At 58.4% G+C, this 23,675-nt stretch overlaps 1 protein-coding gene across 3 annotated transcripts; it reads left to right on the forward strand.

Annotated features, from left to right (window-relative positions):
* The first annotated feature begins 180 nt into the window (after nt 1-180).
* Nucleotides 181-23,447, forward strand: SUSD4 (sushi domain containing 4). Of its 3 annotated transcripts, none has more exons than XM_036453460.2 (9): nt 181-349; nt 998-1,198; nt 14,064-14,276; nt 15,797-15,970; nt 18,136-18,324; nt 19,806-19,997; nt 20,611-20,755; nt 21,113-21,507; nt 22,437-23,447. In XM_036453460.2, the coding sequence occupies exons 2-9, from the start codon at nt 1,033-1,035 to the stop codon at nt 22,463-22,465; spliced, it is 1,503 nt and encodes a 500-aa protein (XP_036309353.1). In that variant the 5' UTR covers nt 181-349; nt 998-1,032; the 3' UTR covers nt 22,466-23,447. The 3 variants fall into 3 exon arrangements, with proteins under 3 accessions (XP_036309353.1, XP_036309351.1, XP_045443043.1); XM_036453458.2 differs by having other exon boundaries at nt 18,136-18,323; nt 19,799-19,997; XM_045587087.1 differs by having other exon boundaries at nt 18,136-18,323; nt 19,799-19,997; nt 20,611-20,748; nt 21,106-21,507.
* Nucleotides 23,448-23,675: the final 228 nt, after the last annotated feature.

Genomic DNA, 23,675 nt, shown 5'->3' on the forward strand with positions numbered 1-23,675 from the left:
GAGGAGGGGACTGGGGGGGGGGGGTCCCGGGGAGGCGGGGCCGGGGGGGGAGGGCCCGGGGAGGCGGGGCCCGGGGGGGGCCGGGGAGGCGGGGCCGGGGAGGGGGGGACCAGGGGGTGCCCGGGAGGCGGGGACTGGGGGGGGCCGGGGAGGCGGGGACTGGTGGGGGGGGGCCCGGGGAGGCGGGGACCGGGAGCCCGAGCCGGCGCCGCGGCTCCCGTCTGTCTCCCTCCGTCTCCCTCCGGCTCGCGCGGCGGAGGTCGCGCTCCGATGCGGGTGCGCCGGGCGCGGGGAGGCGGCGGCGGCGGCGGCGGCGGCGGGGAGGGAGCTGCCCGCATGAGACCCGCAGGTAAGACCCGGGGAGGGGGATCCCCGCCCCGAGGGGGGCGCTGCGTCCCGGGAGGCGCGCGCAGGCCTGGGGGGGGGGGGGGGACTGGGTGCCCGGTGCTGCCCGTGCCCCAGAGCGCAGGGGAGGGACAGGTTTGGACCGCGCAGAGCCGTCGCGTGGGGGACCAGGCCAGGGGACGACCCCCATCCCCATTCCCGTCCCCGTCCCCGTCCTCGTCCCCGTCCCCGTCCCCGTCCCCATCCTGGGGAGAACCAGACAAGTATCCTGGGGGCCCCGTGGGGTCCCTGAGAGTGGCCTGCCCAGGCAGGGGGGGGGGGGAGTGGGGTGTGCAGACTTCCCGGTCATGGTCATGGTCACGGCCGCGGGGTCCCGGCCCCTCTCCCCGCCTCCCCCCTCCGCACGCAGCATCCCATCCTCCCGCAGCGGCTGCACCCCGTGTCCCCGCGCTGGGGGAGCGGGAACAGGATGGGGGGGTGCAGTGATTGCGCCGGGAAAGGGGGCTGGGGAGGCCCGGAGATGGAGCCGGGGAAGCCGACCCCTCCTCCTATGCCCTCCCCTGGCCCCCTGGTCCCACCTCGGAGCAGCGGCAGGGTGGTCCCCCGCCCAGCCCAGCAGCCCGGGGTACAGTCCTGTGCGCCCCGGTTGCAGGCGCCTGCCAGCCGGACGCCCCGCGCGGATGAAAGATGTGTCATGGAATGAACCCGGGCCCTGGAGATGGGTTTCTAGAGCAGCAGCGGCGGCAGCAGCAGCAGCAGCAGCCGCCGAAGCCTCAGTGCCCCCAGAGGCTCCTGGCCGTGATCCTGTGGCTCCAGCTGGCCCTGTGCTTCGGCCCCGCGCAGCTCACAGGGGGTGAGTGAGTGACCCCTCCGGCTGCGGCCCCAGGGCCCACCAGCCTCTCCCCCTACCCCCCTACATCCAGACGTCTGGGTACCCCAGAACCGGAGGAGCCCCTGTGTCCCAGCCTGAGGACACCCTTTTCCAAAAACCCTGGAGTTCCATCCCCCGACCCCCCCAAATTCTTCTGGAACCCCGCACAGCGTCAACCTCCCCCCCCCACCCCCCATTCTGCCTGGAGCTTCCCCTCAGCTGCCCAGCAGCCTGACTTCTGGTTTCTCTAAAGCACATGTGTCAAACACAAGGCCCGCGGGCCAAATCCGTCCCGCCAGGCCTTGCAATGTGGCCTCCACCGCGCTGTCATCACTGCACTCCGCTGCGTTTCCATCACAATGACAGTTTATGACTGTTCAGTAAACCATTCGGCCCGCGATTTAGGCTGGATTTTAGATTTTGGCCCCTTCTCTGATTGAGTTCGACACCCCTACTCTAAAGGAAAGACAATAAGGCTGACCTGTTATTCTTATTTGGGGGGGGGGGAGGGGGGAGAGAGGGGGGGTTTATGGGTAATGGGTGCTTGAGGATCTCTGACCTTTGCAGACACGGTCAGGTTTCGGCTTCCAGACCTCCTTTGTGAATGAATGTGAAGGGTCCGGTCAGACTGGCTGCAGCCAGGTCTTCCCTGAGACTTGACTCTCCCCTTCCTCGTCTGTGCGCGTCGGGGCGGGGAGGGGGGCCGCAGAGGTGTCCCCCAGACGTGTTTCTGGAGGGCGGCTCGGCCTCTCCAGGCCTGGCTCACAGGAAGTGGAAGCGAGCTGAGGAAAAGGTGGTGGCTCGGACCCCATAGCCAGTCCCGGGGCAGGGGTTGTGGTGGATGGAGGCAGTGAGATGGAGGTCCCGTCCGGATTTCAGGGCCTAAGACTCTCTCTGCCGCCCGGTGGCTCCTCGCTATGTCCATCACTGCTGTCCATGCCGGGCTTTCCGTGAGAGCTCGCGGAGGTGTTTGGCTGAGGAGGACAGAGAGCCCAGTGGCAGAGCCGAGATGCTGTTAATAAACCAAGTATGATCGGTGGGAAACCAGGAATCGATCGATACTCCAGAGACCATCGTAACCCTTTACACTATTGCTGTTTTGGAGGGAAAAAAAAAAATGAATGAAAAGTTAGCAAAGGTGGGGGAGGGGGATGAGCTGGGCTTGAACTCAGGCCTCGGGCTCAGAGAGCTGAGATGCTCAGGCTGTAAGGGAACTTCCCATGATGCACCTGTCAGTCAGCGAGAAGACCCTGGCTTGGGATGGAGACCCTGTTTTGGTTTTTGGTTTCATTGTTTGAGGCAGAGGCAACGTTTTGTGGTGCTCTTATTTTTTATAGACGTACTAGAGTAGGGGTGTCGAACTCAATCAGAGAAGGGGCCAAAATCTAAAATCCAGCCTAAATCGCGGGCCGAATGGTTTACTGAACAGTCATAAACTGTCATTGTGATGGAAATGCAGCGGAGTGCAGTGATGACAGCGCGGGGCGGGCCACATTGCAAGGCCTGGCGGGACGGATTTGGCCCGAGGGCCTTGTGTTTGACACATGTGATCTAGAGGCCCGGTGCAGGAATTCGTGCACGGGTGGGGTCCCTTGGCCTGGCCAGCAATTGGGGCTGATGGAGGAGGGAGAGGAAGGTTGGCTGTGGAAAAGTGCATTCACCGCCAGGGGGGGCAGCTCCTGCGTAGAGTGTCTGCCCCCTGGTGGTCAGTGCACATCATAGCGACTGGTCGTTCGGTTGTTTGGTCACGTAGGCTTTTATATATATATATATAGGTCTCAGAGACGGGTTTCCTCTTGACAGAGGGCGGAGTCAAACACGGTGCCACGAGGCACCGTGTGGCCTGCCGGGCTCTGGTCAGAGCGTTCTTGGCCGTACCCCTCGGGAGGGCGGGACCAGGTGGGCAGGACGTCATTGGGCGGGGGTGTGGTTCATCCCTTCTCCCTTCTCTCCTCCGGCCTTCCGTCTCGCTCTCATCCCCTCCATCCGGGTCCCCAGGGTTTCCCATCCTCTCGGTTCTCCCCTCTGAGTAGGTGACAGATGCATCAGGGTTCATCTGGGTAGGTTTTTTTTTTTTAAAAAAAGTCTATTTTATTGATTTTTACAGAGAGGAAAGGGGAGGGATAGAGAGCTAGAAACATCGATGAGAGAGAAACACCGATCAGCTGCCTCCTGCACACCCCCTACCGGGGATGTGCCCGCAACCAAGGTACATACATGCCCTTGACTGGAATCAAACCCGGGACCCTTCAGTCTGCAGGCCGACGCTCTGTCCACTGAGCCACACCCTCTAGGGCGGCCAGGGATGCTTTAGAGACGAAGGCATGCCTTCAGGAAGCCGGCCTGCTCTAGACTCTCACCATCTCTCTCAGAGACCCAGACGCCCAGGCCTGTGAGGGACAGGTCTCCCCCAGGATCTGACCTCCAGGTGGTAACTCAGCGCCGAATGCCGCCAGCCTCCCGAGAACGCTTTTATCTCATCTCCAGAAAGGTGCATATGGAGTAGAGCCTGTTCTGGAACGTGCGGGGTTTTCACTTTTGATTGCTTTCCGTGGAAAAGGGAGCACAACAATGGCAAGATGTAATAATCGTCTCAGCTGGGAGAAAAAGCACGCGCCCAAACCGAGTCTGACAGTTAAAAAGGCTGGACCGGCGAGGGAGAAATGGAGAAAATGATTAGAAAAGGAAAAAGGGGGCAGGGGGAGGGAAAGAACTGGACCGAAACCGAAATGCTTTGTCCCTGAACCCCGAGTCCACTCAGTTCTTTGAGTCGGAGGAGGGATGTCATGAGCCTGGATTGGCCCGAGCTGATGTGGGGGTGTCTCTTTCCAGTTTGCCTTTTGGGAATTGGGAGAAGGGGCCCCCAAGTGAATACCCTGAGAGGACTGACACCGGGTTGACAAGGGGACACAGATCCTTGATGACCCCAGAGTCTGACGGGGTGTGGCCGTGGCTAGCTTCTCTCTTCCTCCATCCAGCCATGCAGCCGGAGGAGATAGGTGGGGAGAGAGGCATTGTAATGGTCCATGTTGGAGTAGAGGAGAGAGAGCTAAGCATTTGTTCTAGAAATCAGTCCTCAGAGACGGGCTCACTAGCACCATGGTCAGCAAACTGCGGCTCTTTGGCCCCTGGCGTGTGGCTCTTCCACAAAACGCCACGGCCCGGGCGCGTCTACGTTGAAGACGCGGCGTTCGAAGACGCTGGCGTGTAGAACATGTGGCTCCCCAGAGAGATGTCCATCGTTGTGCTGTTGATGTTTGGCTCTGTGGACAGACGAGTTTGCCGGTCCCTGGGCTAGCACACCCATCGATGAAAAGGAGCCCAGGCCAAGCTCTGCTCCTCAGCAGCCTTGGGGGCTCTGAGAAACCTGTTTCCTCCTCCACCCCACGCGGAGAATGCCGCCTGGTTTGCAGGGTGGAGAGAGGGGTGGGAATGAGGTGGATGCCCCACGGGTGTGGATGGAGGAGTGAGGAGGGGCCCACCCAACGCTGACCCCTCCGGCCTCTGCCTCATCCATGCAGTACACACGGAGTGCGTGTCCCCACCCTCCTCCGAGCACCGTTGCATGTAATGCTTTTTTCTTTTTTTAACCTACAAGAGCCTTCCTTTACTCTTTATTTTTTAAAAAAATACATATTTTATTGATTCTTACAGAGAGGGATAGTTAGAAACATCCATCAGCTGCCTCTAGCACACCCCGTACTGGCGATGTGCCCGAAACCAAGGTGCATGCCCTTGACCGGAATCGAACCCAGGATCCTTCAGTCCGTAGGCCGACGCTCTATCCACTGAGCCAGACCGGTTTTGGCACTCTTTTTTTGTCCAATGAACAGACTTCTCTTTAAGACCCAACACAAACGCCCTGATCTGTTCCTTGTTTCCCTGGCCTCTGACTTCTCCCTCCCCTGATCCCCGCCATCTCCCCGCTTCCCTAGGCATAATCCTCCTTCCTCGTGTTGTCTCGTCCATGGGACCCCAAGCCCACGGAAGGCCAGACCCTGAACTCCACTCATCATTCCTGAGAGTATGGTCTGAGCCTAAGATGCTGTGTTTTAGGAAAGAATTTGGCCCAATATTTCCTCTTCTTCTTTTTCCTTTAAAAAAAATATATACATATATATTTTATTGATTTTTACAGAGAGGAAGGGAGAAGGATAGTTAGAAACATCGATGAGAGAGAAACATCACTGGGGATGTGCCCGCAACCAAAGTACATGCCCTTGACAAGAATCGAACCCGGGACCCTTCAGTCTGCAGGCCGACGCTCTATCCACTGAGCCAAACCAGTTAGGGCTTTGCTTTTCTTTAAGCAAAAGAATGCTGTGCTCTAGCCAGTATGGCTTAGTGGATAGAGCATCAGCCTGTGGATTGAAAGGCCCCAGGTTCGATCACGGTCAAGGGCATGCACCTAGGTTGCAGGCTTGGTCCCTGGCCCTGGTCTGGGCTTGTGCAGGAGGCAACCAATGCATGTGTGTCTCTCCCATGGATGTTTTTCTCTTTCTCCCCTTCTCCCTCTCCCTTCCACTCTCTCTTTCAAAAAAGAAAAATAAATCAATGGAAAAATATCCTCGGGTGAGGATTAATGAAAACAAACAAATAGAAAAAAGAACCCTGTGCCACTCTAAGACAGCAATTACCCACTCAAGAAGAAGAAGAAAAAAAGAAATAATTGAGTTGCTCACACGCTAGAATTAAAAGTGCATTCTGAAATAGCTTTTTAATTGGGAGGATTGTAATTGCTTTATTAATCTTAAACAAGGTAAACCGGGGACATCAGAGACAGACGCAAAACAGACTCATTCTCGGCGTTGTTTGGCACTGGCAGTGACCTTGGGAGCAGGTGGTGGATGAGGCCATATTCCCACCCTCAGCACGCACTCCACCGGTGTGGCTCAGTGGATAGAGCGTCGGCCTGCGGACTGAAGGGTCCCAGGTTCGATTCCGGTCAAGGGCATGTACCTTGGTTGCGGGCACATCCCTGGTGGGGGGTGTGCAGGAGGCAGCTGGTCGATGTTTCTCTCTCATCGATGTTTCTAGCTCTCTCTCCCTCTCCCTTCCTCTCTGTAATAAATCAATAATATATATATTGAAAAAAAGAAAATGGTGACTTTAATCTTCAGGAATGACCAGTGTGGGCACCGAGCCACACATGGCAAGGGCCATGCGTGTGCTATGTTCCCTCCTCTCGGTGTAGCAACATCCAAAAGAGACCTCGTTTCTCCGGCCTGATGGCATCTATCAGAGATAGAGGTAACGGAATCGGGTGGATCAGCCAGAGAGAGGCTCTTTTAAGAAAGAAATGAGACCTGTTCTTGGGGCGGTGGGTTCTGGAAACAAAAATCTGTGCGTGGACAGCATTGCTGCCGATCCATCCAGCCCGTTTCCAAACGCAGATTCTCAGGCCGCGGACGAAGCCCTAAAACCTCCCTGAACACTTGGCCGCAGAGGGTTCTGACTCTCGCCAGCCGAGAAGCCTGGGCCTGCTTGCTGAGTCCTGAAGGCAGAGAGGCCTGTAGGGGGAAGAAGGGAAAACAAGAAGCAATCTGAGCCGAAACCGGTGTGGCTCAGTGGATAGAGCGTCGGCCTGCGGACTGAAAGGTCGCAGGATCGATTCCAGTCAAGGGCGTGTACACTTGGTTGCGGGCACATCCCCGGTGGGGGGTGTGCAAGAGGCAGCTGATGGATGATTCTCTCTCATCGATGTTTCTAACTCTCTATCCCTCTCTCTTCCTCTCTGTAAAAAAAAATCAATAAAATATTATAAAAAGAAAAAAAAAGAAAAGAGAAGCAATCTGAGCCAGAGTTGAGGACACATGCGCCTGCCTGTGTGTGCGGGTGGAGAGCACCCTGAGGATTTTACAAGCCATTCTCTTACCAATCCGTGCTTTTTATTAAAGACACGGGCCTTCCCTGAGGTTTGCTCTACCCACATGTGTCAAACACAAGGCCCGCGGGCCAAATCCGTCCCGCCAGGCCTTGCAATGTGGCCCGCACCGCGCTGTCATCACTGCACTCCGCTGCGTTTCCATCACAATGACAGTTTATGACTGTTCAGTAAACCATTCGGCCCGCGATTTAGGCTGGATTTTAGATTTTGGCCCCTTCTCTGATTGAGTTCGACACCCCTACTACGCAGACTCACACGTGGACCCTGCTGGCGGGGCCCAGAGCCCATCCGGAAGCTCGCATTTGCAGAGTTTCCCCAATACGGGGCCGTTCACGTTTGCTCTAACCTAATCAGCCTACTGCTCGACACCCCCGTGATTCGATTACGGCTGCTGGCCACGGGAAAAATCAATCGCCAGTGCTCCCTGGGCCACTGGGGGCCTCCCCCTGGTTCAGGTCAGGTAAATATTGGCTTATTACACGCAGTTTGTCTGCGGGAAGCGTGACTGGATAAAGGAGGTTCTATCCGCTTGTATTTTTAAGTCATTTCGACTTTCTCTTTTTTAAAAAAAACAATATATTTTATTTTATTTATTTATTTCTTTACAGAGAGGAAGGGAGAGGGACAGAGAGCTAGAAACATCGATGAGAGAGAAACATCGACCAGCTGCCTCTTGCACACCCCCTACCGGGGATGTGCCCGCAACCAAGGGACATGCCCCCGATCGGAACCGAACCCGGGACCTTTCAGTCCGCAGGCCGACGCTCTATCCACGGAGCCAAGCCGGCTTCGGCTCACAGTGACGCTTTTTATACGGATGCTAGAGGCCCGGTGCAAGAAATTCGTGCACTGCAGCCCACGGTGGTGGTGGTGGTGGTGGTGGTGGTGTTGGTGTGTCTAACATGAGATCTGGACCTTGAACCCTCATGTGGCCCCTCCGTGGCTCCAGGGGCCAGGGGTGCTTCCAGAGCTGGGTGTCCTGTGTGGGGAGCTTGATGGAACCGCCCCTGAGCTTCCCGCGCCGCTGTCACAGCTGGAAGGCGGCCCCGGCGGGCGGTGGGGCTGGGGGGACCCTGGTGGGGAGCCCGGCCGGCCTGCAGCCGCAGCTCTGTCTGCTATTTCAGGCTGCCCGCTCTGCTCCGCCGGAGGCTGCCGCGTCTGTGCTGAATCATGATCCAGCCCGCTAATTGCAGCAGGGCCCGTGGCCTGCCAAGGACCCAGACAGCATCTGGCCCTGCGTTCTGGGTTCCCGTGCTGTGGGGGGCAGGGGGAGGGGGGCAGGGGGGTGATGGACATCCTGGAGACAGGGATGGAGGGGGAACAGGCAGGCCCGCCTTCGGGTTTGTCCATCTGCAGGCTTCCCCGAGGCACGCACTCCACAGCGTTACCCGATCTGCCTTAAGATGAGGACTTTGTTAAAAAATATATTTTATTGGTTTTTTTACAGAGAGGAAGGGAGGGGGATAGAGAGCTAGAAACGTCGATGAGAGAGAAACATCGACCAGCTGGACCTTGCAGTCAAACCTGGATGGTTTCCCGCCCCCAAGCTGCCTCGTCCCCGCCCCCTGATAGCAGATAGCCCGCCGGGCACAGCGGGGTCAAAGCCCGCGGGTAGCACACAGGAGGCCCGGTGTCTGAGGCCACGTCTGCCTTGGTCTGGAAGCCGGTTTGGGCTGGGCCTTGGTTATTTCTGAAACCATGGGGATTTGAGGAGGATTCCTGCAGGGTGCTTGCAGCTGTGGGCCTACTCTCTCCCACCGCTGGCCTGTCTCTGACTCTGTCTCTGTCTCTCTCTGTCTCTGTCTCTCTCTGTCTCTGACTCTGTCTCTCTCTGTCTCTGTCTCTGTCTCTGTCTCTGACTCTGTCTCGCTATATCTATCTCCTCTATCTCTCTCGCGCCTCTCTCGCTCTATCTTCTCTCTCCCTCTCTCTCTCTCTCTTCTCTCCCTCCCTCCCTCCCTCCCTCCCGCCCTCCCTCTCTCTCTCTATCTCTCTCTCTCCTCTCCTCTCCTCTCCTCTCCTCTCCTCTCCTCTCCTCTCCTCTCCTCTCCTCTCCTCTCCTCTCTCTTCCCCTGAGCCCCTTGCACATTTCACATCTTGGGTGGGACTTCTGGGACCCAGCTCCCCAGCGGTCAGCGCGGCTGTGCTGTGGCCTTTGGACAGAGGCCCCTGTGCATGCGCTGGGCTTTGAAGGACTAAGCGGTGACCGCCCCTTCCCGCCGGTGAAGGCGGCATGTCTGCCCTCCAGGCTTTCTCTGCCCCGCCGGGTGCTCTCCTGTCTCTCTCTAACCTGGAGGTGACTGGTTTCTGGTCGCAGCTCTGTGTGCTCTCCCAGCTCCGCACCCCGCGTCGAGGCCTCCGCCGTCAGGCCTCCTGGGGTCAGACGCCCCGAGTCTGTGGCTCCTGCAGCTTCGGAAGCCTGAGTCCCTGTCAGTGCCGGGATCGAGCCCCAAACCCCAGGCGTGTGTCCCCAACCAACAACCTTTTGGTGCCTGGGGCGGTGCCCAACCTACTGAGCCACACCAGCCAGGGTGCTGCAGTTAACTCGTTTTCCCCACGTTCGATGAAAGATGTGTGTACCCTGTTCCCCCGAAAATAAGACCGTGTCTTATATTAATTTTTGTTCCCAAAGATGCGCTGGGTCTTATTTTCAGGGGATGTCTTATTTTTCCATGAAGAAGAATACGGTACACATTTATTGTTAAATGAGGAAATGTATTACCTGTATACGGTACGGTAGTACGGTCGTTGTCAACACAAACCAGACAAACTGTGAATCCTACAGTGTCAAGAATTGACTCATTTATTCAGTGACAATCATGTCATCATCTTCCGGAACATCATCCTAACAATCCAATTCCTGAATGTCCTGTTGTAGTCCCCCCATTGTATGCTCAATGTAGTCCCCCCGTTATTATATGCTCAGATAGCAGCAGATGCATGAATGACGCCCCCTAGGGCTGGACCACAGACGGCGCTGAGTGGGTGAGGCCCTGTGAATTTCTTGTGACTCCGTTTCTTGAATCAGTGGACCAAATCTCTCTTGTTTAGCAATAGCATTCTGAGACAGAGCCTAAGGGAGCCTTATTTTCGGGGGGGGGGGGATGCCTTATATTTCGCTCAGAAGGAAACCTGTAAGTAGGTCTTATTTTCGGAGGATGTCTTATTTTCGGGGAAACACGGTACGTGTAAATATCCGTGCATTCGCCATCAGCCATGTCTTTTCTCCGCACTGTATTTCCCTCCAGACATCAGATCCCGCCTGTTCCCAGGGGCCTGGGCAGGCAGGTCTGCCCTGGATACACGCACTATTTCCACCCGCCTCTCTGAAGGGATGGGGAATGGTCCAGGCCGTTGTCCCCCGAGTCCAGGGACTGAGGCTGGGACAGGTCGCGCCCTGTCTGGGCGAGAAGCCCTGCCCAGCTGGCCACCCCCATCTCCGCCTCCGTGGCGGGCTCTCTGGGCCCCTGGCACCTTCCCCGAGGAGGTATGAGCCGCCTGTGTCCTCCAACTGTGAGTGCCGAAAACCGTGCCCCGGCTTCCCGCGCACAGAAGCGACCGTGATGACTCTGTAAGCCGATCAGGCGGCTGCCAGCGCCCAGCTGACCCGGCGGGGAGCCGGAGGTGTGACCCACAGCTAGGCCCCGGCTCACGGGCGCTCGCTCGTGGCTCGGGCTCTGGGGCCCCGGTGGCCTCATTGTGTCTTCTGGGCAGGCGGCTCGCTCCCAGGGCTTAAGGTTTCGGCAGAGCGTCTGCCATTCGCACGCGGTGTGGCAACGGCTCCCGTTTCCTCCCCCGCTCTCCACCCCCGACCCCCCTCCGGTTTTCAGGAATTCATTACCCAGATCCTCATGTCTGTCCCTCCCACCTCAAGCTAAGTCTAGGCCACATGTGTCAAACACAAGGCCCGCGGGCCAAATCCGTCCCGCCAGGCCTTGCAATGTGGCCCGCACCGCGCTGTCATCACTGCACTCCGCTGCGTTTCCATCACAATGACAGTTTATGACTGTTCAGTAAACCATTCGGCCCGCGATTTAGGCTGGATTTTAGATTTTGGCCCCTTCTCTGATTGAGTTTGACAACCCTAGTCTAGGCACTCAGGCCGAAACCGGTTTGGCTCAGTGGATAGAGCATCGGCCCGCAACCAAGGAACATGCCCTTGACCGGAATCGAACCCGGGACCCTTCATTCCACAGGCCGACGCGCTGTCCACTGAGCCACACCGGTTTCGGCTGCTAGCGGTTCTTAACCTGTGGGTTGACTGCTGCTGGAGGGCCTAAGACCATCGGAAAACACACAGATTATCTATGGACACTACGATTCAGTAACAGTAGCCACGTGACAGTTACGAAGTGGCCACGAAAATAATGTTATGGTTGGGGGGGTGGGGGCCACCTCCATACGAGGAGCTGTGTGATAGGGTCTCGGCCTTAGAGAGGGTGAGAACCACGGATCTGGGGGAGACAGGAGAGCAGGGACGCTAACAGGAGAGCCGGCCCCGAGCTGCCTCGCCCCCGGCCTGTCCCATGTGCCAGCTGATGAGACAGACGGCAGGCGCCGTACGTAAACACTTCGATGGCAGCTGCTCCCTGTTCTTCCTCTCCAGCTTGAAAATGGTGACAGCCTGGTTGGCAGGCGGCTCCAGGTGTGCCCAGGGCCCGTCGGAGTAACCGGTGGCATATGGCTTTTCCTGAGGGGCTGGTAGGAAATACCTTAAGATCCCCATTCGGGCACCGCACCATTAGGCGCCAATGGAGCTGTGATTCCCCTCCCTTCCGCCCCTCACCCTTCAGCCTGCTAATGGAAAGGACCAGGCTGGGGGAGACTCCGCTTGTAGCTTCTTGCCGGAATCATAGCAGGGAGATGAAATGAGAAAGGACGGATCGAGCTGCGGGGAAATTAGCTGGCAGCCGACTCCCGGAGCAGAAAGTCCTAGGCTGTTCTTTTGGCGATAAGAAGGGAGAAACCAGTGTGAATCAGTGGATAGAGCGTAGGCCTGCGGAGTGAAGGGTCCCAGGTTCCATTCCGGTCAAGGGCATGGACCTTGGTTGCGGGCACATCCCCAGTGGGGGGGGGGTGCAAGAGGCAGCTGATCGATGTTTCTCTCTCATCTCATTGATGTTCCTAGCTCTCTATCCCTCTCCCTTTCTCTCTGTAAAAATCAATAAAATATATATATTTTCTTAAAAGAATGGGAGGGAGATGGGTCGGGGGGTTTCAAGACTGCAGGATCCCAGGATAAGATTGTTCGATGGCCCTAGCCAGCGTGGCTCAGTGGGTAGAGCGTCAGCCTGCGGACCGAAGGGTCCCAGGTTCGATTCCAGCCAAGGGCGCATGGATGCGGGCATCGATCCCCAGGAGGGGGGCGTGCGGGAGGCAGCTGATCAGGGATTCTCTCTCATCCTTGATGTTTCTCTCTCTCCTCCCTTCCTCTCCGAAATCAATAAAGAAATATATATACATATTTTAAAGATCGTTCGATAGGTAGGATGCACATTGCTTTCCACTCCTCTTCCCCACCCGAGGCCAGCCCACCTCTATAGTGGACAAGCTCTCTGATGGGACAGCTCATCAGCATTCTGGAAAGACACCAAAGAACAGCTGCACGGGGGGAATAAACGGCCCTGGCTGGGACCCGGTCCGCTGGGGGGCAGTTTGGAAAGTAGATTCGCAGCTCTCCCAGCCCTGGGAAGTGACCATCTTGCTCGCTGGGATAGGTTGTCCGAAATGAAGAATATTTTTCTTCCTACGCCGCCCCACCTTCCCTTTGCTTTCCTTCCGCCGCTTGTTCTCATTCTGGTCCTCGCCAACGGCCAGACCCCACGGCCAGCCCAGGCCCGGGCATGGACGCAGAGTCGGAGGGGTAACTATGGTTACCGGAGAGCAGAGGCTGGGCGGGGAGGCCCTTTTAAAGGGGAAGGGAGTGTGAAGGAAGAGGACGAACTGGGTTCGCGAGGCGGCTCTGCTGTCCTCGCTTCCTGGTCTTCCTCATGTATTCATTTATGAGGGAGGGCAGGGGTCCTTTTCCTGATAGATCCGGGGGCCGGATCTCCGTCTGCCCCTCGTCTTGTCTGTTCTTCGCCGAGCGAGGACAGCTTTGTGGCCCAGGGTGGTGAGGGAGGGTCTGTGCTGTTCCCGTTAGCACGCCGGCCAGGCCTCCCTCCTCACCGCTGGCTCTCACCCGCCCTTCAAGGCCAAGGTCTCCTGGCTCCACCGTCAGCATTTCGTCCTTCTACGGCTACGTGTCCTCGTCTCCCTCCTTGAAAAGCATCCCCGATAATTCTCATGGGGGAAGGGGTGCCTGAGTGGGGGGTACGGGAAGAGACTGGACAAAAATCATACACCTATGGATGAGGACAGTGTGGGGGCAGGGGGAGGTAAGGACAGAGGGTGGAGTGGGGACCAGGTGGAGGGGAGCTATGGGGGGCGGGGGGGGAGAGAAGGAGAAACAATTGTAATAATCTGAACAACAAAGATTTATTAGAAAAAAAAAAATAAAAATAAAGCATTAGCCGAAACCGGTGTGGCTCAGTGGTAGAGCGTCGGCCTGCGGACTGAAGGGTCCCAGGTTCGATTCCGGTCAGGGGCATGTACCTTGGTTGCGGGCACATCCCCGGTGGGGGGTGTGCAAGAGGCGGCTGGTCGATGTTTCTCTCTCATCGGCGTTTCTAGCTCTCTCTCTCTCTCCCTTCCTCTCTGTAAAAAAAAAAATCAATAAAATATATTTAATAAAATAAAATAAAACATTACAAAAGGAAAGAAAGAAAAGCGACCCCGGTCTTAGCACTGAGAGGCTAGCGAGGAGCGGAGAGCCGAGGGGGGTGTGCAGTCCTGGCTCTGCGGTGGGTGCGGTTGGGTGGGCCAGGGTGTCGGGGAGAACACAGCAGCTGCCCCTCACCCTGGGGGGGCCCTCGGGGCCGGGATGCGTCCGGACACCCTTTCTCCTCTCTGCCCTCGCAGGGTTCGATGGCCTGCAGGCGTGCGCCGACCCCGGGGTCCCCGAGCACGGCTTCCGGACCCCCCGCGGTGGGGTGTTCCCCGAAGGCTCCGTCTCCCGCTACCACTGCCAGGACGGCTTCAAGCTGAGGGGCTCCACCAAGAGGCTGTGCGTGAAGCACCTCAACGGGACCCTCGGCTGGGTCCCGAGCGACAGATCCGTCTGCGTGCAAGAAGGTGACGTGCCCCCACCCGCCCCCTCCCCTGCCCACGGACACCTCTGTGGTGTCTGTCTGCGTGGTGGCCAGCATCCGTTGCCATGGCCGCAGGGGCCCAAGGCTGTGTGTGCCAGAGGGGGGGGTCCGTGCCGGGGGATGCTGTCCTCGTTTCAGAGCTCGGCCTGCACGGGGACGTGACCAGGGCTGGGGCACATCAATTCTGATCACCTCCCTTCTCCATCTCAATTTCCACCCGATTCATCACCGTTGTTGTCCATGCGGGAGACAAGCTCGGAGCACGTTAGGGCTGTTGATTCCTGGGCTGCCATCTCCCCGCTCATTCCCATGTTACTCCATAAAAAGCACAGTAGAGCCGAAACCGGTTTGGCTCAGTGGATAGAGCATCAGCTTGGGGACTGAAGGGTCCCAGGTTCGATTCCAGTCAAGGGCATGGACCTTGGTTGCGGGCACATCCCCAGTAGGAGGTGTGCAAGAGGCAGCTGATCGATGTCTCTCTCTCATCGATGTTTCTAGCTCTCTAGCTCTCTCCCTTGCTCTCTGTAAAAAAAAAAAAAAAAAAATCAATAAAAATATATATTAAAAAAAAAAAGAAAGAAAGCTTGGGAGATCAGTCATTGCCTTTCTACGTCTGAAGGCCTATGGATGTTTAATATTAACGGCAATGTTGTTGGCCTTGGAGAGATCTGTGTCAAGAGATGTTGCCGTTGCTGCCCCGAGGGTGGAGAAAATCATCCTTGCCACCGTCCTAACGACCATTCTCCATTCCATGAAGCTTATAGGGGGCAGGGGACACCCACAGCTCTATGCCCTGGTGTCCTGGTGCAGCGAGGAAGCTGAAAATCCCCACCCCCTCCCCCTTGATTTATACAAAGCTTTTCCTCCCCGCTCGGAGTGAATGCTGGAAATAGTAAGGGCTGCTGCGTCCATTTGTATGCCTTGTCGGGGCCGTCTCCGAAGGCTAATGAATCCTGGCGAGGTGGTAACAGCCATCAGGGTAATGCATTAGCTCGTTTCTGTAGGTTACCACGGTGTGCGATTTCATGCTCACTATCTCAGCTAGCAGGCGCCATCTCCCCCCCCCCCCCCCAACGAGGAGATGGATTGTTCTCATTAGGAAACACAGGCTCAGAGAGGTCCGCCTACTTCATCAAGGTCACACAGCTGATGAGTGACCTGGCAGGGATGGAACTGCTTCTCAGCCAGCATCAATGATTCTCTATCATCGATGTTTCTAACTCTCTATCCCTCTCTCTTCCTCTCTGTAAAAAAAATAAATAAAATATATTAAAAAAAAAAAAAAAAAAAAAAGAGAGAGAGAGAGTATCCTTGATCTGCTGCCTCCTGCACGCTCCCTACTGGGAACTGAGCCTGCAACCCAAGCAGGTGCCCTTGACTGGGAATCGAACCTTTGACGCTTCAGTCCGCAGTCCAACGCTCTGCCCACCGAGCCACACCAGCCAGAGCCACCATGCCTGTTCTACGTTCCAGCAATAAGGGGCCCCTTTCCCACGCCCGCAGATTGCCGTACCCCTTTCGTCGAAGACGCCGAGATCCACAACAGGACCTACAGGCACGGGGACAAGCTGAACGTCACCTGCCACGACGGCTTCAAGCTTCGGTACCCTGACCTGTACAACCTGGCCTCCTTGTGTCGCGATGACGGGACGTGGGACAACCTGCCCATCTGCCAAGGTGCGGGACGGGAGCTTTTCTCCTCGGGGGCGGCGGTGTGGGGTGTGTGCCCGCGTCTCCGACGGACAGGAAGGCAGACCCACCCTCGCCGCCTCTTCCCCTCCGTCCGCACGCTGCCCCCCATCCTTCCCTGGGGTTCTCTCCAGCTCCATGCACCAGGTTTTGTTTGTTTGTTTGTTATTGTGGTTTTTTTAAATATATTTTTATTGATTTTTTTTCAGAGAGGAAGAGAGAGGGATAGAGAGTTAGAAACATCAATGAGAGAGAGAGACATCTATCAGCTGCCTCCTGCACACCCTCTACTGGGAACATGCCCTTGACCGGAATCGAACCTGGGACCCTTCAGTCCGCAGGCCGATGCTCTATCCACTGAGCAACACCAGTTTTGGCTGTTATTGCGGTTTAAAAAAAAAAAAATTTTTATTGATTTCAAAGAAGAGAGAGAGAGAAACATCCATGATGAGAGAGAATCATGGATCAGCTGCCTCTTGCATGCCCGTTACTAGGGACTGAGCCTGCAAGGCAGGCACGTGCCCTTGACCTGGAATGGAACCGTGACCTCCTGGTTTCGAGGTTGACGCTCAACTACTGGGCCACACTGGCCAGGCCGAGCACCAGTTTTAAAGATTAAATGGGAACCAGGTCGTTCGTTAGCATGTTGGATGCTGCAGTTTGCCAACCATGGAGCCATGCGGTGCCATCCTGGGGCAGAGCAGGGTCACCCCGGAGGGAGTTCCGCCTTCCGTTCTGCCCCGATACCCAGACCCCAGGCGCCGGGCATCCAGCCAGCTCTGGATGCTCCGTGTGAGCGATCCACAGTCCCTTCGGAGGAGGGCTCCGGCGGCGGGCGGCATCTGTCCCCGGTGATGGGGAGGAGCGGGTGTTTCCATCGCACAGTGTTTACTTCACGCACAGTTAGCTCTCCCCGGGAAGGCAGGCCGCCGTGCGGGGCCGTTATCCCCGCCAGACGCCCCACGGCCACAGCGACGCCACGCAGAGAGGATTCCGGGCCGGGGAAGTCCCCGGGGCCCCGAACGGGGTTCGAGGCAGAAAAGGCGGCCGGCGTTTTACAGAAGGAGGAGCGTGGAGGGTGCGGGTCTCACGTGAGGATTACTCGGGGGGGGGGGGGGCTTTCAAATAGGTGGAGCCCTCGCTGCTGTGGCTCAGTGGTTAGAGCGCCGGCCTGTGGCCTGAAGGGTCCCGGGTTCGATTCCCGTCAAGGGCACATTCGGGGGTTGCAGACTCGGTCCCCAGGAGGGGGCCTGCAGGAGGCAGCTGATCCATGATTCTCTCTCCTCCTCCCTTCCTCTCTGAAGTCAATAAAATTATATATTAAAAGAGAGAGAGAGAGAGAGAGAGAGGGAGGGAGGGAGAGGGAGAGAGAGATCGGGGTGCCCAGGCTGCACACCCACCCCGGGTGTTTAGTAAGCTTCTCAGGTGATTCTTGGGTGCAGTCGCGGCTGGAGCCACCTGCTCGGGGCTTCTGGCTCTCACTGCTCCCCCCTTCTCCCTCCTCCCCACTCCTCCATCCCTCTAGCGTAGGGGTGTCGAACTCAATCAGAGGAGGGGCCAAAATCTAAAATCCAGCCTAAATCGTGGGCCGAATGGTTTACTGAACAGTCATAAACTGTCATTGTGATGGAAACGCAGCGGAGTGCAGTGATGACAGCGTGGTGCGGGCCACATTGCAAGGCCTGGCGGGACGGATTTGGCCCGCGGGCCTTGTGTTTGACACATGTGCCTAGCGCCATGTGCAACCCGTAAAATCAAATTTCCGCATCACACATAGCATAGGCAGGTCGCTAAGAAGTCTGAACTTTGTAAAAAAAAATAAAAATGTATTTTATTGGTTTCAGAGAGGAAGGGAGAGGGAGAGAGAGAGAGATGGAAACATCACCGAGGAGAAAGAATCATGGACCGGCTGCCTCCTGCACGCCCCGCCCTGGGGATGGAGCCCGCCCCCCGGGCCTGTGCCCTTGACCTGAATCGAGCCGTGAGTGACCTCCTGGTGCCTGGGTCGACACCCAACCACTGAGCCAGGCCAACTGGGCAGGAATCGGAGCTGTTAGGACCGAGGTGTTCATGGCTCAGAGCCGGGTTGATCTCGGGGGTACACAGACGCCCGGCTAAGACGCCCCCCACCCTCTCGCTCTGCCTCCCCCCAGGCTGCCTGAGGCCGCTGGCCTCTTCCAACGGCTACGTGAACATCTCCGAGTTCCAGACCGCCTTCCCCGTGGGCACGGTCATCGCCTACCGCTGCTTCCCCGGCTTCAAGCTCGAGGGCTCGGCCTATCTCGAGTGCTTGCACAACCTCATCTGGTCGTCCAGCCCACCCCGGTGCCTTGCTCTGGAAGGTAACCCCTCTTACCCCTTTTGGGAGGTGGGTGGGGGTGTCTCCGTGGGAGGCAGAAGGGAGGTGCAGGGCTGAGAAGGATGGCCGGCCCCCTCTCTGTTCACCAAAGGCTGCCCCGCAGGCCTCCGTCCTTAGCCGAGGCAGCAGGCCTGCCTGCTCGTCTGCCACGGAGGAGCCGTACTTACCCCCCAGACACAACCCCCCTCCCCTCCCCCCCTCCATCCTTAAGCTTAAGGGCCAAGAGAGGAAAGTTCCCAGCATCGCCGAAACCGGTGTGGGTCAGTGGATAGAGCGTCGTCGGTCTGCGGACCGAAAGGTCCCGGGTTCGATTCCGGTCAAGGGCATGTACCTTGGTTGCGGGCACATCTCCGGTGTAGGGGGTGTGCAAGAGGCAGCTGGTCGATGTTTCTCTCTCATCGACGTTTCTAGCTCTCTCTCTCTCTCTCTCCCTTCCTCTCTGTAAAAAAAAAAAAAAATCAATAAAACATATTAAAAAACAAACAAACAAAAAGTTCCCAGCATCCACCGTTCCACTGCAGAGTGCTGCGAAGCTCAACGGGACGGAGTGTCTGGGGGCGCCCCGGATCTCACCCCTGGTTTTAGGAAGGCGTGGGGTGCCCTCCCGTCCCCCGCCTTTGGTGGTGGCTCTGCGGGAGGTGCTTTCACTCCCCGCTCCTCCCCTGCTTGCTCCGTCGATGTGACTCTGCAGCCTGATGGTCATGGACCGGCGGTGTGAGGTCGTCGGGGGGTTGGGGGGGGGGGGGGGAAGGGGGTTCAGGCAGGCCGATTGCCTAACTATTTCCGCCAGGCACACGGGCCGGCTGACTCAGCCCTCGCTCTCATCCCGGTTTTGGAATTATGATCGGAGAGAACAAACATCCGTTTGTTTCTTGGCGCCTGTTGAACACAGCAGGCGGATTGGAGGGGGGGGCGGGCGTGGGGGTCTGCATGGGGCAAGAGGCAAATGGGAGGACGCCCCCCGCCAGGCCCTGCAGAGCCGCTCTGCGGCCTTTTCTTAGGGAACAAAACCAGAGGAGGCGGTGGCGGCAGGAGCCGTCAGAGGAGGGGTGTGCCTCGGCGGGGAGGCCTCTGGGGAAAGCTTGGCGTGGGGTGGGCTGAGCCACGGTGCCCTGTTGGCCATGAGGGAGGGGGGAGAGGAGAGGAGCTGCCCGAATCATCCACCAGCTGCCTCCTGCACCCCCCCCCCCACTGGGGGTGTGCCCGCAACCAAGGCACACGCCCCTGACCAGGAATCGAACCCAGGACCCTTCAGTCCGCAGGCCGACGCTCTGTCCACTGAGCCACACCGGTTTCGGCCGGAAGGCATATGCATCCGTCCGTAGTGCGCGTCCGACCTCCCTCTGACCGTGTGCGTTATCCGACCCCGGGATGGCGACGGGCGCTCGGAAGGGACGGGGGCTGCGGACGCTGTGCCCGGGGGTGCCCGGTACTCACGCCCTTATCCCCCCCCCCCCGCCCAAGTCTGCCCGCTGCCCCCCGTGGTGAGCCACGGCGACTTCGTCTGCCACCCGCGGCCTTGCGATCGCTACCCCCATGGGACCGTGGTGGAGTTCTATTGCGACCCCGGCTACAGCCTCACCAGCGACTACAAGTACATCACCTGCCAGTACGGCGCCTGGTTCCCCGCCTACCAGGTCTTCTGCGTCCGCTCCGGTGAGCCCCGGGCCGCGGCAATGACCTTGGGGGTCAGACGGGCCTGCACTTAGAAAGTCATCTGCCTCATGCAAACCTATAAGTACATCCTAGCCCAGGAGTCGGCAAGCCGCGGCTCTCGAGCCATAGGCAAATCGTGGGCCCCCGGAGGGTGGCTCTTCCACAAAGCACCACGTGTGGCCTGGGGAGAGTTTATGTTGGAGAAGTGGCATCAGAAGACGTTTAAGCTTTAAAAATGTGGCTCTCCCACGCAGTCACGCTTGCCTAGCCGTGGGACAGGCTGCCTCTACGCCACGAGGAACTGGATGTGAACCACGTCGTCTGTAACTTTAAATTTCTAGTAGCCACAATTAAAACAAAAAGAGGGGAAATCAAGTTTAATGAAGTAGTTTATTTACTCCAACATTTGCCAGATAGTATAATTTCAACATGTAATCAGTATAAAAATGGATTGATGAGAGGGAAAAATAAAATAAATAAAAATGTGGCTCTCCAAGGAAATTTTAATGGTTGTCCCATTGATATGTGGCCCTCTCTCTCTCCCTCTCTCTCTCTCTCTCTCTCTCTCTCTCTCTCTCTCTCCCTCCCTCTCCCCCCCCCCCGGCCCCCGCAGAGCAAACGTGGCCGGGCGCCCATGAGACCCTCCTGACCACGTGGAAGATCGTGGCGTTCACGGCCACCAGTGTGCTGCTGGTGCTGCTGCTCGTCATCCTGGCCAGGATGTTCCAGACCAAGTTCAAGGCCCGCTTCCCCGCCAGGTCAGTGCGGCCGCCTCGGGGGGCAGCGGGAGAGGAGGGCGGGCGGGGCGGGCGGGGCGTGCAGAGGGGAGGGCCTGGGGAGGACCGGGCAGAGCGGAGCATGGTCCCTGCGGTGCAGGAGGCAGCGGATGGATGTTCCTCTCCCATCGATGTTTCTCTCTCTCCCTCTCCCTTCCTCTCTGTGAAAACTCAATAAAATATATTAAAAAAAAAAAAAAAAAAAAGAATAAAAGAAACCTCTGCTCCCATCAGGGCCGGGAGGACCCCGTCTGCAGGGGGTGGGGTGGGGGCGCCGTGGCCTCCTCCCTGGGGCTGGCGTGTCCCCCTGACGTGTCGGAACCCCTTTGCCTCGCCCAGGGGCCCCCCCAGGAGCTCCAGCAGCGACCCGGACTTCGTGGTGGTGGACGGCGTGCCCGTGATGCTGCCATCCTATGACGAGGCGGTGCGCGGCGGCCTGAGTGCCTTAGGCCCCGGGGTCCTGGCCCCCGGGGGCCGGGGCTGCCCGCTGCCCGTGGACGACCAGAGCCCCCCGGCCTACCCAGGCCCCGCGGACACGGACACGGGCCCCGGGGCGTCCGACACCCTCGACGGCGGCGGCATCGTCTCCGGCTCTTCTGAGCGGCTCCCGAGCCTGTACCCGTCCCCCCCGGGCCAGGGGGGCGCCCGCCCCACTTCCGACACCCCTGACACGGCAGCCGGCACCACGGCGGGGGAGGTGGCCTCCTCCAGCCCGGGCATCGACATCGCAGACGGTGAGCGCTTGCCCCCGGGGCCGGCACTCAGCGCCGCCCCAGCTCCCAGCATTTCCGAGCAGCACGGAGCCGGGGCGGGCTGCTGGCTCTCCCTCATCGGAGATGGCCACCCTCCCTGCATGCAGAGGCCGCGGGCAGCACCCGTTAGCAGAGGCGGGACCCTCACGTGCTGAGCCCAGCAATGGACATGGCAGGAGGCACACCGGGCACCAGGCCACCGTCCAGAGCAGAAGGCTCCAGGGGCTGGTCTTCGGTTTCCAGAGCATCTTCCTTTCTTCTTCCTTCCTTCCTTCCTTCCTTCCTTCCTTCCTTCCTTCCTTCCTTCCTTCCTTTCTCTTCTCTTCTTCTTCTCTTCTTCTTCTTCTCTTCTCTTCTTCTCTTCTTCTTCTTCTTCTTCTTCTTCTTCTTCTTGTTCCTCCTCCTCCTCCTCCTCCTCCTCCTCCTCCTCCTCGTCCTTCTTCTTCTTCTTCTTCTTCTTCTTCTCCTTCTCCTTCTCCTTCTCCTTCTCCTTCTCCTTCTCCTTCTCCTTCTCCTTCTTCTCCTCCTTCTTCTTCTTCTTCCCAACCAAAACAATTTAAAAATATATATATGGAGATGGATAGAGAGCTTCTTAGAAACGTCGATGAGAGAGAAACATGGACCAGCTGCCTCCTGCACACCCCCCACTGGGGACGTGCCCGCAACCAAGGTACATGCCCTTGACCGGAATCGAACCCGGGACCTTTCAGTTCGCAGGCCGGCGCTCTATCCACTGAGCCACACCGGTTTCGGCAGGAGGAGGCGGGTTTTTGATCGTTGAGGGATCCGTGGAGCCGAGCCTTTCCTTCTCCTCCCCGGGGCGGGGACCTGCAGACGGTCTGCTGCAGCTGGCCCTGCAGGCTCGGTGCGGGGCTGGGGGTGCCGTCGGTAACGCCCGTCTCCCCCCGCAGAGATCCCGCTCATGGCAGAGGACCCGTAGCCCGGAAGGCGATCCCGTCCCCCCTCCATCCGTGCTTCTGCCGCCCCGCTGGGAACGGAACCGGGTCCCGGAGGAGGGAGGCCGCAGAAGGACCGGGCGAGGGGGTGGCGCCGTGTCCTGATCCGTCTGCACGGAGACAACCACGTTGTTTGTCACGGACTCGGCAGTGGGTGTGGGACACGGACACAGGCGGTGGCTGACCTTCCACCTGGGGGGGCCTGCGGGTCTGACGGACCACGGGGAGACCACGGGACGAGGGCCCCCCCGCTTGTGGGCCGCGTGCTGGGCATCAGGACACGGTCCATGCACGGGCCACCAGATTCCGTGTCCCACGAACATACATCACGTGTGCCAGCTGCGCCCGCCGACAGCATGTCACCCTGCGTGAATCCGCTCCCACCTCTGCCTCCGACTGTCCCCGGGTTCCCCCAGGGGCTGGGTGGGAAGTCCCGGTCTCCTGGTCCGGCTGCAGGCAGAGCAGCAGCAGCAGCAGCACGCCCCCTGGAGGTGTCCATCAACAAGGTTCCCCGGCGGCTCTGGGACCACCTTCCTGGATCGGGCGGTTTCTGCTCAGCAAGACGGACACGGGACGTGGCAGACGCAGCGAGGGAGGGCGCGGGCAGGCTCTGCTTTCTGGAAGCTTCTTGGAAAAGGAGAGCCCGTGGCCTGCGTGCTGTCCTTGGGCGGAGTCGGGGAGGTGTGTGTGCTCACGGCAGAGTGCCTGGGTCCATGGCAGGTGGGACACATACATCCTGTGACTCTGCAGATACGTGGCCCCGTGGCTCCGTGGCTCCGTGGCTCCGTGGCGGCGTTCTGGAAAGATTCCGTGGGCCCTGGATCTGAGCCACGAGCCCTCTCGGGTCCACTGTCCTGAGGAGGGCCCTCGCCCCCCACCCCAAACTCAGCCATACTTTATTTTCCCGGACCAGAAATCGTTTCTGTAAACACACATCCCTCCTCCCAATAAAAGATGAGGTTGGATGTATTTACTTTTTTTTTTTCCCCCCCTTCTATTATATTTTTGTCCTGCCAAGTCCGCGGGCTAGGCCTCCCGGCCCAAAGACGGCTCTGCCCTCTGTCCCCTGGGCCTCCGGCTGCCCACCCCGCCCTCCCACACCCAGGGCCTCCCCGGCCGGCGCCCCCTGGCGGTGGTGCCACGAAGACGATGGATAGGAAAAGCTCCAGGACGCCTCTCCTACTCCGGATTTTA

Source organism: Pipistrellus kuhlii, unplaced genomic scaffold (genome assembly GCF_014108245.1).
Source record: "Pipistrellus kuhlii isolate mPipKuh1 unplaced genomic scaffold, mPipKuh1.p scaffold_m20_p_25, whole genome shotgun sequence".
Taxonomy (NCBI): Eukaryota; Metazoa; Chordata; class Mammalia; order Chiroptera; family Vespertilionidae; genus Pipistrellus; species Pipistrellus kuhlii.

Bases quoted from the DNA above. Each gene is read 5' to 3' on its own strand.
- SUSD4 (XM_036453458.2), top strand. From the start codon at position 1,033: ATGTGTCATGGAATGAACCCGGGCCCTGGAGATGGGTTTCTAGAGCAG. The intron at 14,277-15,796 runs GTGACGTGCCCC...CCACGCCCGCAG, and splicing joins ATCCGTCTGCGTGCAAGAAG to ATTGCCGTACCCCTTTCGTC. The intron at 20,756-21,112 runs GTCAGTGCGGCC...TGCCTCGCCCAG, and splicing joins AAGGCCCGCTTCCCCGCCAG to GGGCCCCCCCAGGAGCTCCA.